The 16,831-nt window shown below is 45.7% G+C and overlaps 1 protein-coding gene and 1 long non-coding RNA gene across 3 annotated transcripts in view; one reads left to right on the top strand and one right to left on the bottom strand.

Moving 5' to 3' along the window:
- Positions 1 to 5,257, top strand: part of csmd1b (CUB and Sushi multiple domains 1b) — a 288,049-nt gene extending 282,792 nt beyond the window's left edge. Inside the window, exons 69-71 of one of the 2 annotated variants that reach the window (XM_076974688.1) lie at positions 508 to 640; positions 997 to 1,059; positions 2,500 to 5,257. In XM_076974688.1, coding sequence (XP_076830803.1) covers positions 508 to 640; positions 997 to 1,059; positions 2,500 to 2,659 — 356 coding nt within the window. In that variant the 3' untranslated portion in view covers positions 2,660 to 5,257. The remainder of the gene's footprint in view (positions 1 to 507; positions 641 to 996; positions 1,060 to 2,499) is intronic. The other variant, XM_076974689.1, reaches the window with a different exon arrangement.
- Positions 5,258 to 5,424: 167 nt separating this feature from the next.
- Positions 5,425 to 16,229, bottom strand: LOC143476465 (uncharacterized). Its single transcript, XR_013121307.1, has 3 exons — positions 16,098 to 16,229; positions 6,073 to 6,167; positions 5,425 to 5,899 (listed from the first exon to the last, which is right to left on the bottom strand). It is a non-coding gene; the product is annotated as an uncharacterized LOC143476465 (long non-coding RNA).
- Positions 16,230 to 16,831: the final 602 nt, after the last annotated feature.

The following is a 16,831-nucleotide window of genomic DNA, read 5'->3' as shown; positions in this document are numbered from 1 at the left end:
CTCAAGTACAAGTATTGATACTTCAAATACTGCCTCGATTAGAATTAAGATTAAGCCTGCAAACAGAAACTTGAGTAGGAGTTAAAATAGTAGGTGAAAACTATTCAAATGTATCTAGCTGTGTAATTGCAGTCTAACTTCCTACAGTAGAACTTCATACCACCTTTTGTCTGCAGTGGAATTGAAGTTTGTCAGGTGCCGTTGTGCTCATTTTTTGATACACAAATAGATGATAATGAAGGTAAACACAGGAAGTAAACAAATGTGCGTGGCTAAAATGTAACTGCAAAAAAGTAAATTGCTTTCCTCTCAACAAAAAGAAAGTTCAGTTCCCTCAAAATCTTGCAAGCAAATGTAACCGAGTACATTTTATATTTTTTACAGTCCGTCTGCCCCTCTGCCTGTAATAAAAAACACAACAACCAGCAACTTTTTCCTCTTCAGTTCAGAATGAGGTTTTTTTTTTTACAACAAGCGCTCACTTCTGGCATTTCATTAAATTTTCAGGTCTTGTCACTACGGATACGGATTCCTCCAATCCTTACTACGGCACGAACAGCAGCTCGGTGGCGGCTGCCATACTGGTGCCGTTCTTTGCTCTCATTCTGTCAGGGTTTGCGTTTTACCTCTACAAACACAGGTAAGCGCCGACTCGAGCGTGCGCCCCCTCTAGCCGTGCGCTGACACCTCGCCGCCCGTGCTGGAAGTTGACCTGCACTGTCTCACTGCAGTTACGGGAAACTCCTGTGCCCGCCCAGTACATCGCGGCCCATTAGCCGATGAGCCAATTGACGAGTTCCGCGTAAACTAAGAGATCCGGCATTCTGCGTAAAAAAGCATCGTCTAAAACATAAAACAAAAAACAAAATAATACAAGTGCATTGGAGTTTTCCTAAGTTTAGCAAATCAAGCAAGAGACAAATGTGACATGCAGTGAAAAATTGTCGTGATGGGTGACGATTCCCCGATAATAAAACAAATAAAAAAAATTGGCAGGGTACTATCACAAGAGACAGATGAGAATGAGAGACCCAAAGACGTAATCAGGGCCGGCTCCAGGTAAGACCCCAGAAGCTAAATCACTAGGCACAGACCCCTCCGCTACCACATCGCCATCGTCTCCTTTTCTTTTTCCCACATCTCGTCAGGGGCGGGAGAGGAGGTGGGGGGGGGGGGGGTGGAGCTTGGCCCGAGTTGGGGGGTGGGGGTTAGAGAGCCATATTATGTTTGTGGTGTTGGTCATTTCTGTCTCCCTAATTTGACTAAAAACCATCCTGTTTATTTCCGTTTGTGTAAATGTACCACTCGAATGTCGTTTCTGCCTGAATGTTTTTGAGTTCTTTTGAGGTTCTCTGAATGTTTCTGAGTTCTTTTAAGGTTCTTTGAAGTGTGATGCAGCACTCTTCTAGCGCGTGAGTGAGGGAGGGAGAGAGGAATCTGAATCTGGTTCAAGATGCAGGTCATTTATTTAGATTATAGTATAATATATGTGTGTGACCGTAAATCACGTCCGTGGCTGGTAGCCAAGGAAGGGGCTATCAGTCACAGTTCTCTAACTTCTACGGATTGGGCAAGCAGTGACCTTTCGGGAACAGGATTATTTTAGGTTTTAATTATTGGTGCTGAGGAGAGGAAATTCCTCCCCATCAGTCCTTATGGAGAGAGGCATTATGTCTCTGGCTTGGCTACTGACCGTTTTGTTTTTTTGTTTTGTTTTGTTTTTTTTTTTCTGACCATGATGGTCATTTTTTTCCCCCCTTCAGCATTCTCCCCCCCCCTTTCCCTGCAGGACTAATAGCTTCCCACTCACTTTGATTCACACCCTTGAAAATGCTCGCAGTCATTTTAAAAGTGGAGTCGGCGGTACTGGGTATTTTTCGCACATGCTAATGGCCCACCCGTACGCACACGGGTCTTTACGGTGCTCGACTTCACACATTGTCTTTATTATAGACGGAGTGGGATTGTGGGAGCCCCCACCCCCCCAGCCATCTTTAACATTTAACCTCGGCGCACCAGATGAGCTCAGCTGAACAGCACCACCCATTTTCATATCTGCCTTCGAGTTGCATTAGTTGGTGTCCGAGAGCTGAGAGGACAGGAAACCCCCCCAGTCCAAACATGCGCGTTTCATTCTGGAAAGGGGGGGGAGGGGGGGTTGACATTCATAAGCGAAAAAGAAACTAAGACGATAATTTCACTAGGAGTTGAGAATTTTTTTGTCTTTTTTTATTTCTTTTTGTTTTTATTCTGGGATAGCATGCATCTGTCTCACCCCATCCCCGGATGAGGGCGTCATTTTTATTTCTTTATTTTAGGCTTAGTCTAACATCTCTAATGTCTATGTTACTCTTTATTAACACAAACAGACGGTGTACTTTAGAATGTGCTGCTATTTTGGCCAGTGTCCCACTTTGGTAATCACTTACAGAGAGAGCGGACTGCGTGCGGTACCTGTTGGCTGTGCCCAGTAATGGGGCTGTTTTTATCCCTCGACAGAACAAGACCAAAAGTCCAATACAACGGATACGCCGGGCACGAGAACACGAATGGGCAGGCATCGTTTGAAAACCCCATGTACGACACGAACATGAAGCCGACGGAGGCGAAAGCCGTTCGGTTCGACACGACGCTCAACACGGTGTGCACCGTGGTATAGCCTCTGCTAGCCGGATTAGCTCGGCGGAAAAGCGAGAGGTATCCAAGAGAAGCACCTTCTTTACGCCCGCACTATGGTAGGGACGCGACCTGTGCTTCATCGCCATCAACTCTGATCGTGTCCTCGTTTAAAAAATCCGACAGCTATTTTGCTGTTGTTGATATGGGGGAAGAGATTTACAACCACAGAGGAAACAAAAACAATTTAAAAAATCTATCAAAGAAACAAAGACATTTTTGTCCAACTAAGCGTGCGTGGTGACTGTGGCCATGGAACATGTCCATATTGTTTCTCAGAGTGAGGAGCGCCACCAACAGCACATGTAGATTCAAAGGTTTTTTTTATTCTCCTTTTTTCATGCCTCCCCCCAACAAAAGCCCACACTCATTAGGGAAGGGACTGAAGTGTCTTTAAAAGCCACAGAGTTGCTCAACCAGTGTATTTTCTTCAGTGAAGACAAACGGCAAGAAGCCAAGCAACTGGACCAGTGGCCTCGACTACCACAGCAGACGTCTCCAGAGACACTCGGAGTGCTCCTGCCATCCCGCCCGGAGGTGTGGATGGAACTGTCAACTGTTGTGTTGCAGGAAAAAAAATCCTAAAAATAATAATAAAAAATAAAATAAGATAAAAATCAAAAAAACTGAAAAAAAAACTTTATCGCACAAATTTTGCACTAGTATGAGGAGGATGTGAAATGTGTTTATTGGAACAAATGAGCAAACAGAAAAAATTAATATACAGGGTTACTGACCATGTGTATATAAACATGTAATTCCATATCCATAAAGAGCATGATGTCATGCTATATCTATCAAGAGAGAGTCTGATTATATTTTCTAAATTAGCTCTGCAAATAAAGTTATGTTTATGTTTACAAAAACCTATTTGAAAGGTTATAAGGACACACTTTAAGCTTTGGAACTGTTCTTTTTTTTAACATACATTTCATCCCATTTTTAATTTTTTTCCTCCCGTGTTTCCTCCAGATTTATTTTTCCGTTTTCATAAATAAATAAAAAAAAAACGATATAATCAAAATAAAACTACTTTGACAAACCTAGATGTAAAACATTCCTTTTTTTACTGAATATTTACATAGACATTGTTCAACATTCATCTTCGTTTCCATGGCTTTAAGCCTTAGTTCTTGCTGTTCTGTTGCATGTTATCCTCACTGATAACTGGCAAATTTGCTTTCAGTATGTATCAAATATACCTCTTGTGCAGAAGGATATAATTTTTTATGATGCTGGTGCAAATCTTTATTTTGATGAATGCTGCACTTACGTTAAATCACTGTTTTCATCCCGATGTTGATGCTGATATGTTAATAATCACGTGTTCTGGGCTGTTCGTGTTGATCATCTGTTAATGCCTTTATGAGATTCTTCAGCTCATAAGTTGTTTGATTTTCTCCTCATCTGCCCCCCATAGCATCCTAGCCCCGCCCCCTCCCCAAAGATACTGAGTCACTGAAGGTCAGGCGTACTCTCGAAGAAACACTGCCTTATTAGTTTCATAAGCATTACAGTGCCGTTCCCCTGTACCCTGTACCCCCAGTACCCTGTATCATTACCCAGTGGAGAGTGTAGGACTTCTTGGGTACGTATTCACTGTGATTTTAATCTCATAAGTTGCTGGGTTTTCCTGACCATACCAGTAACAAAACATTGTCATATTAAAGGCAAACATTTTTCAATCTGCGAACCAGCTGACACCAGTTGTTGTTTCACAAAATACGCCGTCGTATGCACTTGCAGTTCAACACAGCTTAGCATCAAATGTGCACAGTGACATTGGATCAGAGTTGCTTTTAGGTATCGGATATTTTTGGATGCCATATTTTTCGATTCGAGTGTCCTTCTGAGGTGACACAAAGCCACACCGTAGTGTGAATGGAGGCGTTTGTAGTACTCCTAGAGCGTTATACAGTCACATATAGCTTATGGACAGAAAGATGTTCCCTTCGCATGTCTAAATGTGAGGCGTTGAGTTCTTGGATCAGGTTAAGGGGTGTAAGGTGTGTCGGGTGTAAGGTGTGTAAGGTGTGAAACCCAATGGTATCAGTTTTGTCCCTCTCACACAATACGCTCCAAGTTCTGATAATCTAGATAAGCCGCATCTTGCCTTTCTTCAGGCTTTCTGCAATAATGTTGACTTTGTTTTTCTTTTCTCACCACTGTAAAATAGTTTACCAACTGACAAGCTGTAAAACTGCATTCAGAGGGAGTCACCATGTTCACTTATATCATTCTGTCATGTGCTGCTGACTTGAAGTAGGTGCAACAGAAAATGTTTTTGTACAGAAATATATTTTTTATGAAGAATTTGTAAATTTATGAAATATGCTGTACTTTTTTGATTAATGTAGGTAAAATTGTTAAAATAAATGTTTTTACTGTATAAAATGTAAATTAATGGTTTATCTACCTATAAGTATATATCTATGGTTGAAACATTTTCCAACAAATGTCGATATGTACGAGCTTTTATGACCAACTTGGCTCGTATGTGTTCTTTGACGTGGGAGCAAACGATGACCCTTCGAGAACTGTATCACAGATTGTCAAAAGACACATATTTTGGGAAATATTATTTCAGATTATTAAAGTATTTTAAAATATAAATTCATTTTTCTTTCAATTCCACTGCATGTTCTTTAACAGATGAATAAACCAGGAGAGTAAATGACCGCATGATGCTCTGACATCTGAGCAACATTTGGTATAAAATGGCAATGCATTCTTGATTTAGGTTACACATTCAGTCTTATCCACTGCAATTATCTTGCACAATATGCATATTTATTGTCACATAAAAGTATATGTGCTGTACAGTCAGACACTAATTGGACCATTGCACAATTTTCAGGATTTTGGCTTTGAACTTCAGCACATTTGGTTTGAATGAAACAATCAAGACCGTTTTTATGTCCAGAGTTGATTCTAGATGTGGCCAAATTCTGCTGTAGAGGACTAAACAAGCATCTGTTTCATTAAAACAGAGCCATCATCAAGCCCCCAGAGAACCAGCTCAAAGTTCTGTAATACCAGCCTTTCGGACTACAGTGCTGACCTGGTTTGTCACTGCTGTATTTGTGTAGGTCAGTGTTCTGGCGCGGAGCAAAGTGTAGCGTCTCCACAACAGCTGTCATGTAGGAATGGTGCTCCACCAACTCCTTCTGAAGCTAACCGGAAATTCACAACGCCTGCTGTCCTTATTCTGCCCAGGTCTTCTCTGAAAAGCAATTGTACACATAAAATTTTTTTTTCTTCGATTTGCTGAACGCAGCAGGAATGAAGGTACTTTGAGGGTGATTCACCAGCTTTACCAAAAACAACAGGCACTTAGCACTGAACCAACACCACCACTCGTCTCACCTCAATTAAAATGGCCATGTTCAACATTACCTGCTGTCACATCGGTGTTTCCATGTGTTTCCGTGTCATCAGAATCATCCATCTTCATTTTTTGTGTCTGCTTTTCTTTTCATCATGCAAGCTAACTAATAAAATGCAGTTGTAAAAAATATAAAAACACTTTGTAGTATCCAGTCAGATCACATGAAAACGCTGGTAGATGTAACGTTAGAAACGATGCTGTCATCATGCTGGTATTACTAAAGGAAACATGACATGAATCATTTTCCTAAGGCTTAATTACAGCACTACCACTGAGCTATGTTAAAAACAAATGCTCGTGTTTATTTACAACTCTTCCTTTCATGACAGTGATGTTTTAATAATTATATATCAGATTTCATGAAAATTACTATTGGAAAATATCAAGCATATGAATTTGGCCTAAGATCTAGACAAATGTTTTCCAAACTTTCGAAGCTTTCTTCTTTCAAATGAATTCTTTAAAGTCATAATAAGTTAGTGAATGATCATGACAAGCAAAAGTTGTAAACAATCTCTGGACATTTCTAGTGTGCATATCTGCTGATGACCCTAGATCACAGTTGTCAGGCAGTGTTTGCAAATGTTTTGCAACTAAATACTAAAACAAAACAAAAAAAAATCTTTGCGACTTTATTTATCCTGTAAATTTTTATCTGCTGAAATGGGATGACTATCCAAAAGGTTGTGATCCATATATGGTTAAGAACTTCTGCCTAACACCTTTGGATTAAAGCTGTCATTGGGTTTTATGTCATCGCTGCTGTCCTGGAGTACAGAACAACCATCGCAAAAATGGTGTCGGTCAAGTTACATAGCGTCTTCAGTCCATGAAGTTGCACCTGAAGAAAATATCTCCATAGATGTACATACAGTAGATGTCTTCTTCCATTATCAGAGTGATGTTTATTTGTTGTTTATTTGTGCATTTAATTGAATCCCTATCTGTCCATCCACCAAAAATGTCCATTTCTGTCATGAAATGTTTTACCCTGTCAGGAGATTCACCTGACGACAACTAGTTGTTATGACACCCCTCATGCTTGGTCTCCAATGTCGGTTTCTCCTGAGGGAAATGGCTCATTTCTGCCATGAAGGAAATCTATAATCGGTGTAATCAGCGGGACATATTTCATTTATCTTGCTTAGTCCATGTTTGCTGATGGTGGGGCCCATCCAATTTTGTGCTCATGTCCTCTCAGCATTGTCATTAGCTCTGATAGAGGGAGGAGCTGCTAGACCTCATTAGTTTTTAATGCTAAACACTTTCAAACGTAATCACGAGTGAACATAACCTGTCCTGTAAGGTGCACTGAGCTCACTTTCTCCCATCATCATTTCACGATTATTCACTCGGTGTCTGTCTCCACTCAAGCACAAGGAAGATCTGACTCATATTAGATATTAAGACCCTTCCAAAAGTCAAATGTGAAGGCCTACATAAAACAGCATCTCTTCAAACATGAAAATGTATGTGGGGATTTATGAGGTTTTCCAAGAGCTTGAATGATCGTTGGACACATTACATGTTTGTGTCGGTTGAGGAGCTGCTTTAACTTTATTAAGATTATTGGCATCGGTTCCCAACAATACAAGAAGCGGTGAACCGCATTTTTATTGGGAATGCCATTCAGCAAGCCAAGCCTTTGACGGAAAAACAGATCCGTGTACTGAAACTGCACTCACGTTCTTCTCCCATTCAGTGCAGAGAAATGGCCAAGTGCACGTGGAAATATACGGGCTCATAGACGAAAAGATACTGTAGGAGGTGTCTTCGCCGTTTGAATGAAAAGGCAGTGGCCTACTTTCAACTTTCAACAGTCTCAAGTTTGGTATTTTGAAGAGTCTTCAGCAAACTTGCCTGAGGCAAAACTTGTGCTTAATGTGTTACTTGTAGCTGTAGTGACAGTTGCATCTGCTCATCCTTTTAAAACCCATCCCTCTCTGGCATGCGGGTAGAGGATCTGATTTCACACAGTTTGACATCCCAGTTTGCCTCCCTGCCATTCAAACGCTGCCGCATGCAAACAGGGCTTCGGCATTCATAATTAAAATCAAGCGTCTCATGTATGCACTTGGTTAAGGAGCTGCGTCAAACCAGGAGATTCTTGTTCTGTTCTCTCGATTGCAAAATTGTTTCACCATGACAAAGAACTTACCCTTCATAGAAGGAGAAAAACACCTCAAGTGGCCACTCAGCAGGACCAGACTGCTTTTGCTTGACTACAAGCAATCGCTGTAATTTTGGCTGTTATCGGGAAATGGTGTTTTTACTACGATTTAGAAGCTGTGCGATTTTAAAATCTTTTTTTTTTAAAGGTTATCTTGAAAAGTGCCATGTCTTAATGGGGTCCAGGCAGGTCTGCATGCAACCGTTTAAACATGAGAGGAAAACATTGAATGGCTCCTTGGGGTTCTTTGCAACTTGGAGAGTCATGGCTGCATAGCAATTAGAACCATTATATGGAATAAGCTGTAATAAAGACTGGTGACATTGGCAGGGTGGTGACATGCCTCGCATCCATAACATCACAAGGTCGTATCACTGACCTTGATGATTCTTTGCACAACCTTGAAAAGGCTCTTTTGTAGGAAAGTCTGAACACCGTAAGTCTTTTCTTATGATGTCTTGAAAGGGAAATGAATAATATTATCAAATATTGTCTTTTCAGACTCATGTGTGACAAAGTCAATCTTTGTCCTTAAGTATGTGGATAAAACACTTTGATTCACACAATGATTCATTGTAGTTCTGAGTACCACAGTACAGAGTAATGTATACTTGTTACACTAGCTAAGTCATAAGTCAATCTCAAAATGTTTACTCTGTGAGTTTACTCTGTGAATTTGACTGAATATAACCATGTCGTCTCACAATGACCCACCCAATCACCCTTCAATTACTGGAAAAGCTGTTGGAATCATTATGCTTCATACACATGTGGTGTTGCTAACTGATATAAGCCATCAGGGCTTCTGCATCAAGTGAATGCAGTTTGGATGCTCAGTTGATATGTGGAGGACGTTTGGAAAAATGCATTAGACGTCTTGTATTTATTGGCAACGATAAATAGAGGTTCTCAGAGGATCTTAGTGTCTGCTCTTCCAGGAGAGTGTCTGCTCTTCCCGTGTGCAAACTGCACAAATTATATACAGCCACTGCATCTCCACAGGGTCCTGGATAGGCACTGACAAATATTTTATTTTATGATAAATAATAAATGTGTGCCTTTAAGCAGTAGGAGCAGGGGCTCAATACGTGAGACCAGAACCAGACGTGTGCTGTTTGAAAGGACAAACACCATGTGCTTCAGCAACGTGAGAATGAATGTCACTGACAGCCTTGCACTGCTCCATCTACGGTACCGTTTGTTAAACGCCATCAAGATGAAGGTTGGGACCTGTTGTGTATGGAGTAATTTACAGTGTTGGGTAAGTTACTTTTAAAAAGTAATTCGTTACAGTTACAAGTTACCTTGTTTAAAATGTAATTGTAGTGTAACTTTTCTGATTACTTTTGAAAAGTAATGTAACTAATTACTTTTGGATTACTTTTTGATTACTTTAAGGTTTAAATGAGTATTGACCCATGATCAACATTTAATTTTTGAGAACTGACAGTGTGAAACTTAAAAGAGTTCTAAGCTGAGAGGGAATTGCTGACCGGCAATCACAGGAGGTCCACAAGAAGAGATGCCTGCACCAGACATGTAAGATTCTCAGACTACTGTCATCGGGCCATGCTCTTTTCTGCTCCTCCCCCAGGCTCTACCATTTTCACAGTTTGCAGACTAACACAAGCAGGTTCAGAAACCACTTCTTTCCCACAGCGGTCACCTTATTGAACTCTTCCCAAAGACCATTATTTCCTTCTCTATCCATACCTTACCATTCACACAAAATCTGAACAGTGTTCCTCTTCAATTCACATCTGTATAGCCCTATCTACAGTGGTATAGGATAATCTGTATATTATCTGTATGATTCTAGATAGGAACAATATTCCATTTGTTCACGTCGCTTTAATGAATACAACAGTGAAATTACAATAATCAAACAAGTTATTGACGTGTCTCTGAATGCTATACGGCATCACTTTAACATGTTATACACTTCCTGTTTTCCCGTGTCACCGTATAACGTAACGTAGTGCAACATTCTCTATCTCCCCCCGAGCCTTTAACACCCGTAAACAAAGGCTGAAGAATAACAAAATGCAGGTAGCATAAATAGTGCAGAAACAATGGCAAACAGTGAACTAAGCGGTAACGTACACCGAAACAAATCGTACTATGCCCAGAAACCCATTAAAGGCTACCCTACAACATAGTCTTTGTGCCAGGCAGGCACGCCGGACGGCCTTGTGGACCGCCGCAAGCCCATCGCAGGTGGCACGTCGGGGCTACAGGAGCAGGCGACGTAGGGAGGGGGCCTTGGGCTGAGGCCACTGGTGTGAGAGGCCTCCCAGCGAGCCGGGAAGAGTCCAAGGGAGGCAGGGCAACAGGCACGGTGCTCAGAGGCAAGGGGGATCCTGGCCCCGTCGCAGTCGTCGCTGGACCATCCAGAGGGCCGGACAGCAGTGGCAGCGTGACAGGCGGTGGGGTGCTAGCGCGAGTTGCCAGATCGTCGTGGATAGACCGGGGGGCAGGCAGGCTGTTGTGAACGGGGTGGAACCTGCGCAGGAATCTCCGGTTCCGAAGGGAGACCCTGCCTGATCCATCAACCTTGACCACGTACTGATCATGCTGGCGCACCTCAACGACGCGGCCAGTCCTGTCCCATTTGTTGGGGTAAGGCCCGGTCTGGTTCTGCATGCGTACCAAGTCCCCCACTTTGAGGGGTGGCAGACGTTTGGTGTGCTCCGCCCAATTGTCAGCTGCGCGGATGTGTCGTTTGCGGAGGGCCTCCTCCCTCAGTGTCAGAGTCTCACGCCACGTTGCATGGGGCCTGTATCTCCCGGGTGGAATCGGGATGAAGTCCCGTATTGGCCGGCCGAAGACGCACATCGCAGGGGAAAGTTTCGTGTCAGGGTCGGGTGTGTTGCGGTAATGCAGTATCGCCCTCTGTACGGAGTCGGTGTCCAGTTCCCCTTTCGGGCCAGTGTTGTCTGTGATGAGCCGCTTCATCGTCTTGACGCCGATCTCAGCACGGCAGTTGCTGTGGGGGAAGGCCACAGACGCGAGGCGGTGGTGCACGCCCCATCTACGCAGGAAGGATCTGGTGTCAGCAGAGGTGAATTCGGGCCCCCCGTCGGACGCTAGTTCTTCAGGCGTCCCGTATGTGGCGAAGGCCCGGCGCAGGTGGCATATGAGGTCTGCGGCGCCACCCTCAGACCTGGATATGACCGGCCAGTTAGAGTAACGGTCCACTATCACAAGGTAGTGTACACCTCTGTGCATGAAGAAGTCAGCACACACAGCCTGGAAGGGGTACACGGGCAAGATGGGGGGAGTCGGTGGCGCAGCAGGCTGAGAGGGCGCCATCCGATGACAGTGTTCGCAGTCATTCCGAGTGGCAAGGATGTCGGCCGACATGCCCGGCCAGAATACAGATGATTCGGCACGGGCGGTCATCATGGAGACACCCTGGTGAGCGGCGTGCAGGGCGTCCAGCACCTCGCTGCGGAGAGAGGGCGGTATCACCACCCTGTCCCTGTACAGGACAACCCCATCAGCTGACGTAATGTCCTCGCGATACTGGTGGAAGCCACGGATTGCCGCAGGCATCCCCGCCCTGGATTCGGGAAAGCCGTCTGCCGCCATCTCCTCTAGCACTCGCATGTCATCATCACTGCTGGTGGCCTCCCTGACGCGGTCCCATGTCACAGACTGCAGTGACTCAAGACCTGCAGCGCACCAGGTCAGGTCACCACCGTCATCGTCACCCACGGGCCCCATCCGTCGAATGAGAGACAGAACATCGGCGTGAGCGTTGGGTGAGAGGTGGGTTACCACGGCAGCGTTATCGTCTGGGAGATCCATGGGCGATGGGCAAGGCGTGCCAACTGGTCTGCGCGACATGGCGTCCGCTGCCCTGTTCTTCATGCCCGGGACATGTATGATGCGAAAGCGGTAGCACAGGGTCTTTTCCTTGAGGTTCCTGAGGCGAGGGTTGGGTATGTCGTCGAGCGCCCTATCGCCGAGGAGCTTGAGCAATGGCTTGTGGTCGACAGCCACGATGAGGTCCTTGCAGCCCAATACGAAGTAGCGGGCCTTGTCCAACGCGTCGGCGACAGCAAGTGCCTCACCTTCTATGGGTGCGTATCTAGACTCAGCAGCATGGGTGAACCTGCTCCCGACCAGGGTCACCTTCCAGCCATCGGTGCAGCAGAATGGTTTGATTGGAGTGCACTTGCAGTGCTTCTGGAACAGCCAGAAACCGACCCCCTCCTTTGACCAGTCTGTAGCAAGGCATGTGGGCTTGGACTTGTCGAAGATGCGGACACCACACTCGATCTCTCGGACGATCGTCTCCTTGGACTCACGGAAGACATCCTCCAGCTCTGAGGACCATTCAAAGCGCACGCCATTCTGCAGGAGTCTCCGGAACGGTTGCATGCGCTCAGCCATACTGAAGGCGTAGGCCACCTGGTTGACTAGACCAAACCAGGACCTGACGTCGGTGACGTTACGTGGCCGGGGGAAGTCTCTGATGGCCTCCAGGTAACGACTGCATGGCCGAACGTCAGTCATGGTGATGGTAAAGCCAGCGAAGTCCACCGTTGGTGAGGCGAAGACGAACTTGTCGGGGTTGAGGATGATGCCGTTCCTGCCGCAGATATCGAGCCATTGTGCCGCTTGGAAGTACGCTTCCTCGATGGTGTCAGCCCACAGCAATGAGTCGTCCACGCACTTCGTCTTGTTGCCAATATCCGCGACCACCTCGTCGTATCGCCGTGAGTAACCATCCCCCGATGCTATGTACCCTTGCGGGGCTGAGAGGTACCGGTATCTCCCCCATGGGGTGATGAAGGTCGTTTTGTGGCGGTCATCTTCGTGCAGTGGGACACTGTGGTAGCCATTCCAGGCATCGAACACGGTTTTGTACTTCCCGCTGGGTACCTGCCTCGCCTGGTGGAATGGTGACTGTGTGTGGTGGGTCTCACGGAGGGCGTGCTTGTTCAGGGCCTGGAAGTCAACGGTGCGCCGTGGCTTGCCAGTCTTTTTCGCGCATATCACCATCCGGTGACACCATGTCACTGGTGTGCCAATGGGTACCTCCTCCAGCACGCCGAGGCGAACGTCCTGGTCGAGGCCGGCCTTTACTTCGCTCTGCCAGTGTATGGCCACTGGGATGGGGGTGTGGTGGGCCACTGGCACTGCGTCGTCGTCGAGCATGAGGCGAAGTGGGGGACCGGACATCCTTGGCAGGGGCTGATGAGGGCATGTATTGAACGTGCTCTGAGCGTATAGCTGTAGGAGGTGCTCCCGTAACGCCTCCCTGTTGGCCTCCGTGGCTGGCATGGGAATCGTGGTAGGTTTGGTTGGAGGCTCTGCACGTCGTGGGCAGTCACACGGGTCTGAGGCCGCCAGGTTGACTTCGCCGAGGGTTGGGAATTTGTCCGATATCATGCCGAGGTCCACGCAGGCCGTACGAGAGAGGAATATACGGTCTGAGGTGTCCGTCACGTATGTGACCTGACGCGTTTCCAACCTTCGGGCGTCACTGCTGCTGCCAGCGAACCTGACGATGGCGGCCCCGAGGATGCGTATTCCCTCATTGTTCGCAGCTCTCATGGTCATGGACACCGGGATGAGGTCGTCAGTGCTCAGACCCAGCTGCTGGGCAACCTTGACGCCGATCAGACAGCTCTGGCAACCCGTGTCAGCCATGGCGGGTAGGGTCACAGCGCGGGTGTGTTTCCGAAGGTCAAGACCCAGTGCTTTGTAGTCCTCACGCTCGACAGCGAGGGTGAGGCGGATGTATGGTTGTGGGGTAGACGGGCGCTTCATCCATTTGTCGCACATGTCGTCATACAGATGGTGGGCTAAGGGCAGTGTGCACACCTTGTTGTTGTCACCGTCCATGGTGAGCGTGCATAATTCGCCAAACGCTACCATCTGCTGTTCCTCGCACACTCCGTCAGCTTCTTCTGGTGGGGGTCTGGATGAGCGGCCACCTAGACAGACTTTGTCGAGGTGGTTTTGCCGGCTGCACTTCCGGCACGTCTTGCCATATGCGGGGCATTCAGTACGCCGGATGCGCCACTGTGGCGTCTTGCCATGGCCTGTCTCGCCACAATAGGTGCAGGTCCCCTCAGGTTTCGCCTTTGATTTTTCCATTCTTTGGACCCCTTTGTTGCGGACGTCCTGTTGTTTCCCTCGCCGATATGAGCTGCTGATTGAGTCTGTGCTTTGGGGGTCGAGCAAGCGTGAGGCCGAGCGCTTTCCTGACTCTTTAGCTTCAATATACTCTATCATGTCTCTTAATGGCATATTTTGATTTTTTTCGCCCAGTAAGTCAAGCTGTATCTCTTGGTCTGCTATGCCTCGGGCAATCATATCACGTAATATTTCCTCAGTGAAGTCATTCATTTGGCCACAGCCCTCTTTAGTGCACCTCATTTCATATTTACATGTGTCTGCTCGCCCCTTCAAGCGAGCATGGAATGACCTGATGGGCTCCTCATGCCCCTGCCGCATATTGGATAGGGCCACTCGAGCCACCATTGTGTTTTCTGCACGGACAGCGAGTGCCTTCATAGCTGAAAGGACGTCTTTTTCATCACTATCCACAAGACTCCTGCCTGCCGCGCGAGTGAGGTCTTTTCTTAAATCCTCCTCGCAGCACTCTAGCAGCTGCGTGACGATGTCAGAACCGGCCAACTTAGTGCCCCTTTTGTATTCGTCCCAGCGGGTCAGGAAGTACGACCATGTCTCGGCTGTCCCCGCCAACGCGATGGAGGGTCGTCTGAGCTTCTCTGCCTTAGCGCTCGTGTGCGGCTCTCTGGGGGCTGCAGTGTGAGTGGTCGCATGGATGTTTAGCATTGCTGCCACCACTGCCGCCTCCGCATGTGTAGCCACATAGTCACAGCCCGCAATAGGGCAACGTACGCTCATGTTTGTAGGGTCGTACGGGTTTATATTTCACTCTCTTTGCCTTCGATGACGTATTAATTCACGAGTCAGCGGTGGCGGGTTATTCCTCAATGCATTAACCGTCTACTCACTCATTATTCGCATTCCAACGTTGGCGAGCTCCGTTTGGTAGAGCCTGAATGTTTGATTATAGATAGGAACAATATTCCATTTGTTCACGTCGCTTTAATGAATACAACAGTGAAATTACAATAATCAAACAAGTTATTGACGTGTCTCTGAATGCTATACGGCATCACTTTAACATGTTATACACTTCCTGTTTTCCCGTGTCACCGTATAACGTAACGTAGTGCAACATTCTCTAGATTCCATCTGTATTTATCACATTTATATCATATATTTTTCTTTGCCCTGTGCATTGTGCTGCCATAACTACATTACACACACATGCATTTCCCTAGGTAATTTATCTACTCTGCACATATCTATTAACCATCTTTACTTACACTAGCTGTAAATAACTGCATTGTATCTCTAAATACTGCATTCTATACAATCTGCACGTGTTGCACTTGATTAGATACCAAACTGCATTTCACTACTTCATAAAAATTTCATTTAAATGTGTGGCTTGTCGAACGGTAGGTCTAAGATAGTTCCAATGATACCAATTGGGTAGGCTAGGTCGTGTCATAGACATCGACAAACGTTTTTCCAACACCAAACAGTCATAAATATTCATTTGATACCGTCTGTCATTGTCTAATAGTCATGTATGATTCCAGCGAATACCTGTTTAGGACTTTAAACAGCTAATTTGGTTGGCCTGTAAATCAAGCTAGCATGCTAAAGGATAAACACATTCAAGTGAATGGTAGTAGCTAGCCCAGCAGGTAGCGAACTATGGAAACCACTGTGTGTGTGTGTGTGTGTGTGTGTGTGTGTGTGTGTGTGTGTGTGTGTGTGTGTGTGTGTGTGAGACGGTGAGCATACCTTGTTGTTAGCTCGCTTACAACCTCAATACTGGTTGCCTTCTAGGGTTGCCACCTGTCCCGGTTATCCCGGGACCGTCCCGGTTTTCACTTCGCTGTCCCGGTTTTCCGGGGCTGTCCCAGTTTGTCTCAGTTTTCCTTCTTTTTAATATTCGGTCCCGGCAAAAAAAATCATTTAATGTCCCGGTTTTCACTAAGTTAGTTCAAACGACTGTTTCTGCACACTTTAAATCCGTCTGTTTTTTCTCGCTGTGTCCATTTTACGTTCGCCACCCCCCGTCAACAATTTACGTTCGCGTATGACAGTGTCCTTGTTTTTTGTCAGACCTAGGTGGCAACCCTTCTGATCGGAAATAAACCTCCAAACTCCGAAATTTACACAAAGGCTTGGCATAATCACAAATAGTTGCCGATGGTGGCACATGGTTCACATTTATTGACAACACGAAAACAAAACAAATGCTCCTTAAATGTCCAGTGAAGGCGTCTATCATTGCTGCTTGAGCTGAAACTGAACCGCGAGCTTGCTGCTCCAGCACAGAAACAAGCGGGAAACGGCGATATAGGGCGCAAAGCAATAAAAATATCATTAAATATTTCGAAAAGGTTTTTGTTTATATTTAAAAAATGTAACTAAAATTGTAATTCTTAATTTTTCCAGAAGTAACTGTAACTGAATTACATATTTTCTCATTGTAACTGTAACGAATTACAGTTACACTTTTTTTGTAATTA

This window comes from Brachyhypopomus gauderio, chromosome 15 (assembly GCF_052324685.1).
Source record: "Brachyhypopomus gauderio isolate BG-103 chromosome 15, BGAUD_0.2, whole genome shotgun sequence".
Classification (NCBI taxonomy): domain Eukaryota; kingdom Metazoa; phylum Chordata; class Actinopteri; order Gymnotiformes; family Hypopomidae; genus Brachyhypopomus; species Brachyhypopomus gauderio.
The sequence above is the reverse complement of the archived record's forward strand: the minus strand, read 5'-3'. Positions and strand labels throughout refer to the sequence as shown.